This window comes from Phoxinus phoxinus, assembly GCF_949152265.1.
Source record: "Phoxinus phoxinus genome assembly, chromosome: 15".
In the NCBI taxonomy this organism is placed as follows: Eukaryota; Metazoa; Chordata; class Actinopteri; order Cypriniformes; family Leuciscidae; genus Phoxinus; species Phoxinus phoxinus.
In genome coordinates, this window is record NC_136890.1 from 22,452,456 (window position 1) to 22,469,617 (window position 17,162).

A 17,162-nucleotide genomic window follows, 5' to 3' on the forward strand; every position below is an offset into this window, starting at 1 on the left:
TGTCACCTACGCACATAATAACCCCAGTCAACCCGGGGTCATAATCACCTTCGCAAACACTCGGGTGCACAGACATTCACACTTACACACACTCAGACACACACACATACTATATTTCAAAGACTAACATCATAGCTGGGTTTTTATACAAAATCTTTAAAACACTGAAAAATAGTAGAAGTTTTCCAACCACATCGGCACAACAATCAAATAGCCTATAATAATTTGTTTCCCTTAATTGTGAATAATATTTTTATTTTTTATTATTTACAACCTAACAAACCTCTTTGTGAAATATTTTGGTTAAAAAGAGAACTATATTTTAGTACATTTAATGTAATAAACAACAATCATAATGCGTAAACAGTACCTAAAATGAGAAATCTAGATTACTAACTAAATTTTTGTCATGTAATTTGGAATCAGTAACTGACTACAATTTGTAAGTAATCTACTCAGAACTGTGTATTTATATAATATATACATACCGGTACACAGTTCTGAGTAGATTACTTACAAATTTTAGTCAGTTACTGATTCCAAATTACATGACAAAACTTGTAGTTATTAATGTAATCTAGATTTTAGGTACTCATTTTAAAGGGGTGGTAAAATGCCATTTTCACAAGATGTAAAATAAATCTCTGATGTCCCCAGAGTGTGTTTGAAGTTTTAGCACAAAATACCCCACAGATATTTTTATATAGCATGTTAAAGTTGTCACTTTTTGAGGGTTTGCAAAAACGCACCGTTTTGTGCCTTGCCCTTTAAATGCAAATGAGCTGCTGCAGAGGGCGGGGTTTCAAGAGCTCATGTGTGTTAGCAGCTGCGAACTAAAATGACAGAAAGTGTTCTGTCTTTAATGTTAAAACGGAGTCAGACAAAGATGGAGAGACTCAAGAAGAAGTGACAACATGTAGAATGCAACAGGACGTCTCTGAAAGGTTAGTTGATGAATTTATGTTGCTGATGTGGAGTTAACTATCTTCAATTAGGATATTCTGTCATGGTAATCTATAAATCGCTCATATAGGAACTGTTGTGAGATGCACACAGAGTGACTTTTTATTGCATGTGAAAAGATGGATGCTAAAATTTGAGCTGACTCACAAATGTACTCTTATACAACAACTTTTCCTCTTCTCCAACAACTTTTCCTCTTCTCAACATGGACTGCGTGTTCCCGGGGGCGGGGTTTATGTACATTTTAGGGTTGCTGATGTCACTAACCCCGGAGGAATGTCGTGTAGTCCCTACCAGTCGTTTGTTGTAGTCCTTTTCTTTAAAAGCAAATATCTTCCTTTGCTTTGAACTTTAAGTGTTGTAACTTTGCAGATGTTGTTTATGCTCAAACAGCAACATTACACACTAACTAAAGTTAGAAAAGTGAAATCATACTTTACCACCCCTTTAAAATGTTCATTTTAGGTAATGTATTCTGACTACTTTTTAGATTCCTTTTGACCTAACTTATCACATAGATTTAAATTTGATAATTTTGTACCATATTGATATAAAAATACAAAGAAAATATATATATTTTTATATCAATAATATTAAATGCATTAAATATTACATTACGTTAGGGTTTCCCAGACTGGGTATCATGATAGAATTGCAGGGGTTTGTGAGTTTAATGAAAATAAAACAAATAATTTAAAAATAAGAACAATCAAAATAAAAAAAATTACAAAAAAAATAAAATAATTGTTTATATATAATAATCGCTATTTTGAAGTAATTAAACCGCTTCATTGTTCATAGAGAGAGAGACGCTGAAAAGAATCAGGTACGAATCGCTTCTCACTTATCTCTCTTCTCTTCTCTCTCTCTCGAATAAATGATATACCGGTAATTCATTCATTCAAATAAATGTAATCTTACGCACTACTTTATCTAATTCAAAGCGGACAGAGTACTAGATCTTACAAGCCGTAACTGACAAAAGTAACCATCAATTTTACATAAAAGACTATGTTAAATTCTTTTTTTTTCTTTTTTTCTTACATAATGCCTGATTGTTACATAATACACATACATTTTTAAGAGTCCAAATAGTTTTTGGTCATACCATTTGTATATTAAACATCAAAAACTGAGAGACTGACTTTGGAAGTTCAGAAACATTGGAAATCCCTCAATTTCCCCAAGGAAAGCCATGAAAGGTATGCCGATTTGCTGTTTGTTGTGTTGCGCAGCATTTTTAATTTCAGTGTGTGGCCTGAAAAATTGTTGCCTCGCGCCTGGTCGTGGTCGGTCACTTTTAGGAAAGCCCAGCATCCTGACAGTAGGGTGTCATGAAGAACCATGTCTCAGCTAGCTGAACTGGCACAGGTTGGCACACGCCACCAGGTTGTGTACTAAATATACCTTGCGGAGGAGACTGTAAGTGTGTGTGAGTTTATGTGTTTCTATTTGTGTGTGAATACTTTCTGATGGATTATACAAAGTAATGGGGCTCCACTGCAGAGACACCTGCTAGGTTTTGTGTGTGACAGTTTCTGAGAACAGAGCGAATTCATGTCAGACTTTGACCTGTTGTGCCACTGTGCTTCTGTCAGACGGGTGGGCAAAATAGTATTATAAATGTGTCTGCATGCAGCTGTGCCAAGTGACTTTCATTATATAAAACAATATCTCTTCAACAATGCCACTGTATCTTTTCAAGCCCGGTATTTGACCGCCATTTGTGAGCTGAATGGGGGAAAAATGCTAATGCTTTTGTGTTTGTGAGATTTGACTTTTAAACTTCAAACATCTGCCTCGCTCTGCTTGCATCTCTTTGTGCCCCGCCGTGACATCCCCCTGCAGAGGGGATGATGGGTAGTCCCCTCTCTGGGGCATTAATTGGGAGATGAGGCATGCTGGTGCCAGATTCAAAACATACACAGGAAGACAGGAAGTGAGAAAGTGTGAGAGCGAGTGTGACATGAGGAACAGTAAGAAAAGAGGAATTAAAAAGCCACTGAGAATCTCCACAAAGCATGAAAACTACATTCCACAGACTTTCTAGAAAACTCAAACAAGCCTTTCAAGTTAAACGAAAAATAAACACCACAAAATATTCGATTATAAGATTCCACATTGTTTGGCAATGCATTTAAGTTTCAAATGTGAATGTTTTATTGTTTTAGACAATTTGATCATAAAAGTAATCATCTAAGATCAGGGTTTTGAACACGGGGTCCATAGAAAGAACTCAAGGGGGTCCTTTGAGAAGATATTGTATTTTCTAGAGATACAGTAGTTCACCAAAAAAAAAAAAAAAAATTATGTCATTATTTAATAACCCTTACGTCATTCCAAACTTGTATTACCTACTTTCTTCACAAAAGAAGATATTATGAAAAATGTAGGTTTTTTTTTTTACCATACAATGAAAAGTCAATGGGGTCCAATGTTGTTTTAGACACCATTGACTTCTATTCGAAGAACAAAAACATTTGAATCATTCTTTAAAATATTTTCTTTTGTGTTCCACAGTAGAACGAAAGTCATAGAAGTAAAAAAATTACACTTAAAATTACCCTCACATATCAAGGGTAAAAAACCTCTGATCTCTGAAGACATTCGCTAAACGTTTCACGTTTCACGTTTCTCACCTTTATATGACAGGTGCACTCGTGGTGTTGTGCGGGCGTTGCCATTACAACCCCAGACAGACAAGCTCAGGATGAGAAGCAGGGTTTGCATCATGTTCATGATAATGGCAGAAGTTTTCCCACCGAGATCTGCAAGTGTGAGAAACAAAAACAGTTCATGCGTTACATATTGTGAAACACTAGAAAGTTTATTCATTGTTTGCTGTCAGCAATTATATATATTTAAGGATAAGTTTCAATTTGTTTCCATAAATGTGGCCCATAAAACAAAAGTGATTTCAACAATGCTCTTGTCTGGCTCCCACACTGAAAAGCCCTGCCTCAAATTTAGGCCTGTTTACAGGTCACTGAAAAACAAGAAAAGTCCCATCCGTCAGTAAAGAAGCTCTGAAGAGAAAAGAAAACAAAGCACTAAAGGTGTCTGGCTTTTCATATTTGACTGAATGTTTCCACACAGTAGCACAGGGTTATAAGTTTCTCCGTCTTTTCTCTGAGCATTTACAACCATCCACTGTGAGGACTATAAACAGGCCAGTTAAATCACAATGCTGAGGCATGTAAACACAGCAGCTCAAATTATCCAAAGGTACACAGTCTTGTGTTGTTTTTACCTTTATATCTGGGGGGAAAAAGGACAAAAATCTGAACTCAATTGGCCTTTTCCATGAAAATAGTGTTAGATTGTGTGAGCGAGGGCAGCAGCAAGTCTTTCTGCAGTGGGGACATGCGCCCAAAAGAGATTAGAAAACTATGCAGTCAGAGAGCAATGGTTTCTTAAGTATGTCTGCCAAATCCTTCCAGCAACAGCAAATCCATGTCACACTGCCTTGCTTTAAATCTTAAACTCTCACTCTGGGCGGCAGGGAACTGCAAACCTACTGTGAGCCTCCGTATCTGCAGAAAATCTCCCCGTTCTGAGGTGCTAAACATGGCGGGCACGTATCTATGCAAGCTGTGTACACAGATTTACATGCTTAATGAGGGATAACCGTAACAGGAATGCAAACACTTGCAAGCATGTTTTATAATGAAAATGCTCAAAGACGCCGAGCTCAGAACAATGCTGAATTATGTATACACAATATGTCAATGTCTGAAGTTTACAGTGAGGCAACACATATTTGGTTAAATAACCAATGTTTTTTGGGGGGATTTTTGATGCTCAACACTGAAGAGGTATTTCCAGAGCACCAAATCAGCATATTAGAATGATTTATGAAGGCTGGAGTAATGACTGCTGAAAACTAAGTTACAATTTAAAAATATATTAACAGATAATAATATGTCAAAACTGTTTTTATTGTATTTTTGAATAAAATACAGCACTAATGAGCATATTTAAAAAAATTAATGGTAATGTGCATTCATTTTCTTGTTTAAACTTATGTATTATTTGAGCTATAATGTCATTTTAGGCGGGTTTCTGCTTTACATTATCATGTGAATGAAGTTGAAGTTGAAGTCAACTTTACACAGAAAAGGTTAGTAATGGATTATTTCAAACTAAAATCGTGTTAACCCCTATATTGGTTACATCTTGATTAAAACTGTGTATTTTAGCACTTACGAGTTGGCCCAGTTCACTTACATTGTAAATGTCTCACTGTATCCTTGGAATAAACCCGGAATAATCCTTTAAAATAATTAGTGTCATCACAAAAGTACACGATGTATCCTATGCTGTTATTTAACAGGTTTGTGGTGGTTCTACCACTAACTGCCTCTTTTCTGAAGTAGTTTTGTGACACGCTATGAAATGCTGTGCTTTGGCCCTCTTCCAGGGAAAATGACATTTTTCCAGTGATGAAAAATGATAGAGGAACAATAGCCAACAGACAGCGCTCTTTGTCTGTGACGAATGTACTGAAGTATCATGAATTTGATATGGAGAAGGGAAATGCATCAACAGAAATACATTTTAGTATCTGAAGTAGACCAATTGGCCCATTTAAAAGAAAAAAAGAAGAAAAATATATATATTTTCGTAAGCGTTGGGGTTCGGCACAAATGATGTGTGAGATTCATAAAACAATAGCACTGCTGAATTCTCCACTGTCTGCTACCCTTGAAAGGCACCAGAGGGAATGACCAGTCTGTGAAGATTAAAACCTGGCACAAACACATTTTTGTCATCATGTCAAAATTATCTCAACAATCCAGACAGACAGAAAAAGCAGAGCGCTCCCACAGTATGTCTGATTTGCTTCCTTTTGGCTGACTTGTTTTGTATACATATAAATATAGGCCTATCTAAAACATTACAAAAAAAGAGCATTGATGAATACTGAAATATAATAACATCATTAGCTGCTATGTTAGGGAAGCAACTCTGAAACTAGCTTGTCAAGTAATTAAAAGAATCAGATAATATATACATAAATCTATATACGGATGAAGGCACTGAATAGCATTTGAACAATTCAATTTATACTATACCACCAATAAAATAAATGTCAAAAACATATGAAAAGCATAATTTTGTAAAATGATTGGAAGAAATATTAAAATATTTTCAAACGAGTCATTTGGTTTTAAAGTCACCACGAAATCTAAATGGACAATTCTTATTTTTTTATGGACTATCACAGTATTTATTGTAAATTATGTACCTGTGAACATCATTCTTTTTTAAATGTATATGTCCTCGTAATATTTAATCAAAAGAACTTCCCCTCTCCTCTTGCAATCACTTCTCTCCTCTGATTTATTTACTGGCGCGAGGGCAGGACAACCTGTCACTCACATGACATCACAGCAATATCAAACCACAACCATATAAATCAAATAATGTCCCGCCCTACATTTTTACTTGGAGAAGTGGTTTCACTCAGATATTTGTTACATTTGTAAAGAAAAGACTATTGTAAATTCCCTTTCATGCAGACTTTAATTGGTTATGTTAAATTAACCAAGTGAATCGACTCACTAATTGAATCAGACTCCCCAAATCCTTCAAGAGAGTCAACATTTAGTTCACTTAAGAATTAATACATTTACGTACAGTAGTACAATACCATACAAAAATACAGCTTGCTACTTTGAGAAAATATTTGGTTACTTGAACAGCGACACTATTTTGAAACCAGCTACTGTAAATTGTAGTTAAATTAGTAGCGTCGCTACTTTTAGCAACCCAACACTGATTATCTGTAATGATACACCGCTTTAACTACTCCGTTCATTTTAGTACGTTTGGCAGGACAATTCCAAACAATCTGCATCATGCTTTTATTTCTGAACTTGAAGGAGAGCATCTTTTATTTTGAGACGCACTGTAAATGTGAGGGTGCAGTCATGGGTGAGCCTGTAGCCTAGAGAATACCTATCGTTAAAGCAGCACCAGGTAACTTTTCAACCTTAATAATATATTTCCAAGTCTCTTGTGATGGTACATCGACTTACACTAGGTTGAATGACACGTCTGCCATAGCCTGACGGGGTCTGTAGCGTTTTTAATCGTACTTTTAAACTTCGGGTTTCGGGTAGTAACCGGCGAACAAAGAGAACTACAAAATTCGACTGCTTTACGGCATATACGTCACTTCCACCACCACCCCCACTTCCTTAAAATCGGACGTGCGAGCCAAACTAGCGTTTGTTTGCCAAATGTTATAGTCATAGCCGAAGCAGCACAGAAAAGCAAGAAAGCAAAGGTTTTGTCGGAGGAAAGCAAAAAGAGGAAACGAGAAAGTGATCGTATTAAAGGCAGAACGAGGATCAACATTGGGCCAGCGTTTCCTCGCTGGCGTGAGCTGACGGAGGAGGAGGGGTGCCCGATGTTATCCAGGGATTATTCTCTTTTTTGAGCGACAGTCCCAGAAAATTCATATTCTTTCCCGGGACACGAATTGTCCCGTTTTTTTTGTGAAAATGTACTTCTAAAGTAGAATTTCCTGGTTTCAAATTAAACCGTTTCCGTCTACTGTTACTGTGTTTTCTTCATAGTTGTGTACAGTACATCCAATCCTGTGTCCGTAAACGGGTAAAAACCATGGTAAAAACGGGTAAAACAGTGGATTGGCAAATGCCAGGCGTTTACTTTTATTTGATTGGAAGCTCAACTTATCGCCTAGCAACTGCCTGTGCTGTCGGTCGCGCGCGCGCGCGCATCAACACACATCCAAGATGATACAGTGTGAGTTTAGTTGCTAGATAGCTTTTTAAAATATGTCTATTTACATCTATTGTGTGAAATGGGGAGAGAGACGGACGAGGAGGATAACCACTGTCTATGAGGATAACACAACAAAGTCGGATGAGCCACCAGTGTCAAAGAAAATACTATTTACAACCTACAACTCAGACTCAGACCACAAAAAATAATAATAATCTGTGTCCCGGTTTTTCACACTTCAAAGGTGGCAACCCTATGCTCGACCGATGCGGACTTTCAAATATCAAATGAAAGCCTATGTCTAAAGGGCGTGTACAAGTTTGGTAGGGGCTACATTCTTAGTTTCAAGTAAATATATAAGATGCACAAAATAATATTTTAGGATACCTAACATGTCTGTGATATTTGTTTATTTGTCTTGCCTCAAGCTATAATAAATCGATTTGTAAAATTTGCAGATTCATCTATGGTAGCTTGATATTATAATATTGACGATATATGGTTATCTACCACTCAAACATTGCATTGAAGTATCATATAGATTCAGTAAAACGGTAACCAATAGACTAGGCTACTATAATGACGCTGGCTTGTAAACGTGAGCATCGCGATCATTTGTCGTTTGAAAAAAAAATAAAACCCATGAAATTATATTCATATGACATGCTGAACTATATGCCACTGTACCTGGATGAAGACATTTCACACGCGACGCAAGCAGAACACCTGCATGTGAACTCCTCCTACAGTGTTCTGGGCTATCATGGTTGTCAACAAATGCACGTGCATGTATGACAGAGTTTACGACAGTAGTAGAGGACAATACTGTTTCCCAACTGTAGGGGGACCCCGAGAGCAAAAAAAAGAAAAGTAACCTAGTGCTGCTTTAAGAGTCAGCACATGTCTGCTCTCTAATTATATGCCTCAAGTGGCTACAGGGGTGTCATTATCACGGTGTGTGTGTTTGTGCGCGTGTGTGTGTGTGTGTGCAAGTGTGCCACACCTGCACACGGAGCAACAGAATGATGAGGTTCTTATAAAACGGACCCGAAGCGGAGTAAATCTGAGAGTAAGCAGAGGTCAAGGACAAGGGTGAGACAATAAAATGAGCAGCAAAGGGTGAGACAGACTGCAGGGAGGATGAATTACAGATAAAAAGCAAAGGATGATGTCTGAAGAAGGGGAAAGAAAATGTAATCACATTTTAGAGATTAGATTGACATTGATTTAAAGTAGATTTAAAGGTATTAAGCATGCTTGTTCAAAATATTACTGAACAAAAAAGGAATCTTACAAGTGATAATTAGCTAAACAAATTAAATTAAATGTCATTGTTCACACAGCCTGATGTCGGTTTTGAGTGAAACTAAAATTAAAACAAAAGCACTATAAAGAAGAAAAACCCATAAATAAATACAATCAAAAGAAATAGTTGTATGGTTTTACAAGACTTAGAAAATGGTAATTCGTTGGGGTTTTTCTGTAGTGTGTCATGCTTTTATTTTGGAATGGTATAAAGAAAAGTGAAGGATTCTTTAAAATTTTGCATTTGTGATCCACTGAAAAAATAACAGCACAGGTCTGGATCAGCAGTAAATTATAAGAAATGATGGCATAGTCTATTATTATTGCCATCTATTTAATTTGATCTAAATAATTATATTTTCAAAATGAATCTATTCAGATCAGCATAAATCTGTTCAACAATTCCAATTACATTTAATCAGTATGAATACGGTTTAAACATCCAATTGTGAAACAAGCTAGATTCAATTTGTTCAGATGTATGAGATTGAAACAAATTTGATTTATTGATGATAAATATATAAGCCTGGCTACTGTGCATTTAAAACACATTCAGAGTATTAGTATACTTTACAAAAATGTCATTCTTACTTGTATCATTTATGCATGGCTGAGGCTGACAAATATGCATCACATTAAATGTATTAGTTTATGTTAAAAATGTGTAATCCAAATGGGCATTTTTATATGCAATTAATTCAAAGTTTAAACCTAAATATCTTTGAGTGTAAATAACTATGTTTTTGGTGAACTACTCCTTTAATGAAAATAGTGTAGAACAGCAAAAAGAGAACAAAACTATAATTTGGCAGAGACTCTCTCTCACTCTCTCTCTCTGCACTCGTTTCTGTCCCACTCTCTAACACTCTATATTTTTCTCTCTCCAGCTGAGCTCCTCTTCAAGTGGAAATTAGTTTCCATGCAGCAGGCATGAATACAGAAAACCAATAGCGCAGCGCATTTACCATTAAGGAGCCTGGGTATGTGGAAACAGTAGGTCATGGGGCGACCTGACACAAAGGATTCTGGGAGACTTTCCCTCAATGATTCAACTGCAGTGGCTCCCTCCTGCTGAACCGATGTCTGCATTTTCACTCACAGGACCCTTTAGAGCAGCTCTAATTGAAAAATAAGAAAGCATGATTCACAGAATCTCATGCTTTAGTGGGGAGACAATATTTAGAGGTCATTTTTGAATGTAATACTTAAGAGGAAGGAGAGTTTGTAAGTCAATAAATTAATTTGAAAAATACACAGACTTCTTCAATGGGCCTCCAACAAAGAAAGACTTTTAGCAGGGGGAGCCCCAATGAATAAAGACAAGGCAAGATTGATCACGTGACCAACACCCTGCGTGTACCCCATTATTAAAAAGAATGTTAAATCTCTGTGAATTGGTTGTTTTTTTTAATCAACAGCTTGGAATTTCAAGGGTGCATTTCTAACAGCTCATCTAGTCAGTAAAAAGGATCTGAGAAAATTAAAAAAAAAATAGAAGGCCATTTCTGAGCTCTGAGGGATTGTCTAGAGCCGATAACCCTCTGCCACACATTCCTCTATTGAAGACGGGCCATTTCTCAATTCTAAGACCTGTTGGTCCTCATCAGTCTTCACAGTGACAGAAGACTCGTCCTTACATGTCTGTCCAGTTTCCTCTTTGACATATTTGTCCTTTGATGTCATCTTTTTAGTGCTCTCAAGACTAGTGTCCCAAAAAATTTCCGGATTAGGTTAATTACGTACGTTCATTGCTTTCTTTTTCTCTTGGTTTTCAAAGTCTCAAATACATAATAAGGAAGCCTGACAATCTTCATTTGTTTCTCTCGTGTTTATTTACTTGATTTGTATACCTTGTTGATACCTGAAAATGATTGAAGGATTCTAATGTCTAACTCCATCTTAAATTTCTAGATTGATGAAACCAGGAAACCTATCTCTACTTCTGTGGGTTGGATTACTGTGGGCTTCTCATGTGCTGAAGAGGCCTAAAAAGCCAATAACTCACTACAAAAACACAACTAAGAACTTCAACTGAGACTCTCACACTGAGCTTTTAAACCACAAAGACACAAAACACAATGACAGCATCGCTAAAGATGGATGATCAGGCGAAATCATGCATGCCAAGAAAACCAGAAACATGAGCTGCTCAAAAATCAAGGGATGAGCTTTCATTTGATTTCACTACATTTGCTCTATTTTTTCAAGGACGTGGCTCATTTTCCATTAGTCATTCTTTTTCATCCATAAAACTTGTTTTCTACTTGATATTAGATGCTTTATTTGCAACAAAATTGGTGGAAAACATGAAGGTGGCTGTTTGGTCTATTAGTTGTGGGCAGGGACAGATTGCATATGTTTATCTGGGCCACCTGATCTCCGGAGGCACATTGAGAACGACCCATGGGGAGAATTCAGAGGGGTACAATCAGAGACTATTGTCAAATTTTAGCCTGGAGCTGTTAGTGTCTGCAAAGAATAATAATTTTTTAACTATTCGCTCTAGTCATTAAATAAATAGGCCAATATGACAAAACAAGACAAGAGTGTATAAACCAATCCGTATGAAAACTAAATACAACTACTGTATAAATTAACCCAGTTATTTTAACTCAACCCAGGCTCATTGAGAAAAAAAAAAAAAAATCCAGGAAAATTTTCTCCGGAGGAGATAAACGTGAATCTGGCTGTTGTATGCATGACAGAAGTTTGGAAATCGCACGTGCACCTCACACTTTTAATAAAATGTATATTTTTCATTGGGCAAGTGTGTTCAAATAGGTTTTCATGGGACAATGTGCATGTATAAATTCTGATTTAAAGTTTAAAGAGACAAGATGGTCTAACGTGACCTGATGTTCCCATGACAATCGGTAACTCGCATGTCACGCCCAGAGAGGTCAAGATGAGTTCAAAGCGGCAAAAAAAACTTTAGCCCTTTTTAACAATTTATGTCAAGCAGCGCAAGTTGCCAGGGCATGTGGTATCCAAATTTTATATATATATATATATATAAAATGTTTAACTGCATTTCTCGATGAAAAATTGGACTGCTTTGCAAAAAAAAAAAATTACCCACAAAAACGTGCAATTATTTTCAGTGTATTTGCATAACTCTTTTGTACCGTGATTGTTGATGTTGAATTCAGAGTTACATGCACTAATAGCCTGGATAAGGTAGGGATGCAACCTGCATGCTTTAACTATGGGTCATTTTTACAATGTTATAAATACTAATAGAAGTGCTGCTGACCATTTTCATTTTTATAAATAAAATGACTTACTCATAGCAGTCTGCTTTAATAACTTATGAAGCAGTTTAGATTAGTAGAGAAATCAGGTTTAACCCTGCTTTCCCCCCCATTTTATTTTGTTTTTTATTTGGTAATAAAAATGGTTAAAGAAAACAGACTACTATAGAGTAAAACAACGTAACAGATTTAAAGTAATGCATGCATGTAGAAAAACCACTCTACAAGATATACGACTCTACAAGATACACAAGATATACGGCTAGACGACAAGCTGAACTAGAAACTTAAAATCTCTGAAATCCCCTCCAAACCCTCAGGCTACATTTCACTCTCCTGTGAAGAAAGTGAGAATCAAAAAAGTGAGAAAAAAAAGCATATTCTACAACCCAAACCTTGTATTACCTCAAGGCCTCTGAAGGTTTTGCAACCACATTACAGTTGGTACATCTGAGCAAACAACAGATAGATGGAAAAGAAGGAGAGAAAAGTAACAAGAGCTTTAGCCTGAGCAATTAAAGCACTGAGGTGGAGAAGCAAAGGTGAAGCAGTCAACCCTATCACCTCTCAGAACGCCGGCTGGGTGGGGCTAATGCGGTTTGCTGTCAACGTTAGCGCTCATTAGCTTGACGCATTAGCTCAGCAATAGAGCTGCCACTGACTCGGAAAACTGCCCCCAGGGGCTAACAAGTGTACAAAGGGGTCAAGAGGGTCATGTTTCAACATCCACCACAGAAGAAATACAATAATCATTTACCAGGAACTCAGACTTAAGTTTAGCTTTCGACTAGAAAGTAAAATTCTACCTTCCCTGCTGAAAAATAAACAGCTTGCCTTGAACTGGCTTGCTGGTTTTTACTGGTTTAGCTGATCAGACAACTGGTCTCACAGTCGGACAAGAGCCAAACCCAATGCCTTACTTCCTGTTTATTTGTAATTAGTTGTGCTCAAATACACATTTAAAATTTGAATGGAAATAATATTCACTTTGTGTTCTGTCATCTAATCAACTGATGCAAAGAATACATGGCAAATGCAAGTTATCTTGCTTTTTATTATATTACTGAACTCTCTTTGTATGGATGTTCAGACATACCATTTAAAAACGCATCAAACACTACAAACACAGCTCTTTTCACTGTAAGAAAATCAAATGTACTGGTAATTTTATGCCAGGACATTATCCGTTAATTTTACGGGCATTTCCTTTAACCCTAAAATACAACTTAATGGAATGTGTAATTTAAAATACAAGCAAGCAAGACACCTGCTAAATAAATACAAACATTCATATCAACCGTACATTGGGCCCTATTTTTACAGATTTTTCATAGATAAACATTTAATGCTGTATTTCTGCTTTTTCACACTAACCCACCCGCCGTAGTCTTTGATGCATGTTTTTTTGGACCCGTCATGCAAAAATGGCTGAAAGCCAGCCCTAAAGTATACTGGCAAGTGGCATAACAGATTGGCTTTCTCAGGGCCAGGTCTAAAGTAAGTTCATGTTGTGCGCTTAGCAAGCAAGGGAAGGTTTTCACGAACACACATATGCTCTCTAGTGTCAAGGAGCTAAGTGCATGCCACTGTTGAGGGAATTGTGGCCCTTCTCCAGCTCTAATGTTGGCTGCTCCCTACACGAAAGTTCGGCACTGTGCATTTAAACCGGGTGGAGCAGACAGCTTTGGAGTCATTGGCTAAGCTTCACAACCCTTAAGAACCGGATTCGGCTCCTGTCTTCAAAGGCCGCTAAGCTCTGAACATCTTATCTGTGTGTCTTTGAAGTGACCGCTACACCCAAACCACGGCGACATTTTCACCTTCACACATCAGCAGTGTTGTGCAGTCACCAAGCAACAACCGCTTCCTCACACAATGAGAAAGAGCAGCAGGGCACATATTATAGGTTATCTCCAATTGGAAAATAATGAGCCACTAATTCAGAAATAACAAAAAAGGCGCTTTTACATCATGCAATATTAATGCACTCCATCATTCCCAAGCCATGCGCACACACATAAATACGCACATATGAACTCTGCCCGTCTCTCTGTTTAATCCCCACCACAATGCTCCCCTCCCCTTTGGCAAAACCAGATCCCTGAAAGTGGTGCTTGTGTGTTGTAATGTTACAAATTGAGAGCAGGAGCATTAGAGAGACTTTACGCAGAGCGGGGCGAACAGCACATGGCCCTCCCAGTGCATACCAACACCTGTTTTGATGGGCTCTCTTCTTTTATTTACATGATAAACACTGAATTCCACTACAATTACCCCACCAGCACGGCTCCTGCTATTCATAGCTGACAGCTGTTTTCCAGCGGACCTCATGATAGGATGCAATGTTGTTATGCACTGCATCAAAAGAATAAAGGAGGACTAATCCATTAGTGGTTGGTTTCAATGGTATTTTGATTTGTTTAGAATTGACTTTGCTTAAGGACCCATATTTTACATTGGAGATCAAATGACAACCCAAAGCATCGTAGAAAAGTAAACAAAAATTTAATAATAGTAACATTTTTCAGCATATTCTTTTTTCTATCTATCTATCTATCTATACAAAGCCAATTAAAGCAATACAAAAGGCTGAAAACAGCAGATCTTATACAAAACAAAATTACAAACAATTATTTAAAGGTGAATTAATGCATCACAACTTCATAATGTACAGTATAAAAATGTATATTCACTTTAATGTTTGCTTAAGATTCCATTTAACAGCATTATTAAAATGATTAGTCTTAGATTTATTTTAATTGCATGTAAGATGACGACAAAGGTAATCTATGCAAAAATAGAATAAATGAGCGTGCACAATTAAATATCCAATATCAATCAATAAAACAATTATCTAATATCAACCAATAGCTGATATGAAACCAATATATTATGCAATAACTTTGCGACCCCATTCAGTTCTACAACGACCTTAGATTATCTTACTGTGACCAATAGTCAAAGAAAAGAAAGGGTTAAATTCTCTAGGTAACACGTTTCCGTTTGCTATTTTTGGCATCTCTCATTCAACACTTGACTCAACATTTATTTTTATTCTTTTGTCATGCCATTACATTTTCCAGCTAGTCTGAGAACAACCAGACACTACAGTGTGACATTTGAGTAGCATCACTGAACCAGATGAACGGCTGACGAACACCCCACATCTTTCCCCCCCAAGCCTTTTCATGCCCTTCTGATGGGATGACTTCATTTTCTTTGTATCCACTGTCCTCTCCAGCCAGAGAATAGATAGTTTGGTTATCAGCGGACTCTCGCAGCAACTACCGTTGGTCTTGATTGGCAAAGACCCAAGAATCTTCAGAATGGAGGCTTAATTCTCCCAGGGCTGACAGCTGCAGGGATTAGGCACTCCTGCTCACTGTTATTGACGCCCCTGCATTGTGCCTTTCTCCACAAATGTGGCACCAGGACTGGGATGGGGTTGCTGACGGGGGCTGTATAGGGGGGGGTCAGCATTCTGAAGTCCTGTCAGGTGCTTCTGCTTTGAAGCTTGAACGGATATATTAAAGAACATTGAGAATATAGGATATGATAAATATATGAAGACCAAAAAATTGGGGAATTGGTAAATAGGCGTCAAATCATGCATATGAGTCAACGATTATCTCAAAGCAATAGAGATATAATTTATAATCTGCATTAAGAATACTCTCATTCATAAGGTGGATGCCTCCCATTTCCACCATGACATCACTAAATTATCACTTGTGCCCCGTATTCCCCCTTCCACCAAACCCTGGAGTCCAGTCTGACCCCACTCTGACCCCCCAGCACCGCTGACGCTGTCATGACAACCGTCTCAAGAGGCTTGTTGTATTTGTAGAGTGAGAAGTGTATACATGAGTGCATCTCTCTGTGTGTGTGTGTGTGTGTGTGTGTGTGTGTGTGTGTGTGTGTGTGTGTGTGTGTGTGAGAGAGAGAGAGAGAGAGACACTTGTGACAAATGGGATTTTAAGTGTGTCATTTACGGAGTGAACAAAAAAAGCTAAATGAATGTCGAAATGCGCAAAAAAAACAACATGTGGTAAAGATAATTTCCCTGAATTGAGACAAAACAGGGAGAGGGATAAAAGCCTCAATATTTATAAGTTAATGGAAGCAATGAGAATACTTATTATAATACCTTCACTAAAAAAAATTTGGTGGAAATTTAAACTAGTAAAAAATTCTGAAAACTTGAGTGGATGGTCTGAAAGTGAAAAGTTTGAATTGGGAAATTAATTAAAAATATATATATATAGGATATTAAAAAAATTAAAGAAAGGCAGTCATCCAAACATTGACGAGCACTGATGTCCAATAAATTGTTTGCAAATTATAGCTGATGAAAGGACTATTTCTGTTCTCATAACAAATGTTCCCCATCACACTCAAAACATTATGTCAACAGGTTTGTACAGGTATTAATTATCCATATCTGGGCTCTTTGAAATATGCCTCGAAAAGTATCTGTGTGAATATTTATGTGCCTTTAAGGGGCTGTTTATATATAAAAAAGATTCCCTTCTTAATGTTCAATGTGTGTTAATAACAAAGACATCAGCTCTGAGTTCTCTCATACTCTCTTCCCAAACATGATATCATAATGTCTTAAAGGAATGCTCAAAATAGAACAAAGTGACCAATTTAGAATGCTTACTTCAGTCTTTTAACATTATTATCATCTTCTTCATCCTCATGACAAGGAAAAGGAAAAAACGATTAAGAAAGGATAAACTTGGATGCGAAACATCTTGAAAACTTGTCAGTAAGAGAAATATTGCAGCCATTGCATTACATAACAAAGCATAAAACTAAGTGGAATTTATTTTAGAGAACATTTTGAAAGGTTTTAATTTATAAAACAATACACATACTGTTTAAAAT

The 17,162-nt window shown here is 37.0% G+C and overlaps 1 protein-coding gene across 2 annotated transcripts in view; it reads right to left on the bottom strand.

Moving 5' to 3' along the window:
* sema3gb (sema domain, immunoglobulin domain (Ig), short basic domain, secreted, (semaphorin) 3Gb) overlaps positions 1-17,162 on the bottom strand; it is a 37,098-nt gene that overhangs the window by 15,836 nt on the left and 4,100 nt on the right. For both annotated transcript variants that reach the window (XM_079638251.1, XM_079638250.1), the window contains exon 2: positions 3,603-3,731. In XM_079638251.1, the coding sequence (XP_079494377.1) occupies positions 3,603-3,702 (100 nt within the window). In that variant the 5' untranslated portion in view covers positions 3,703-3,731. The remainder of the gene's footprint in view (positions 1-3,602; positions 3,732-17,162) is intronic.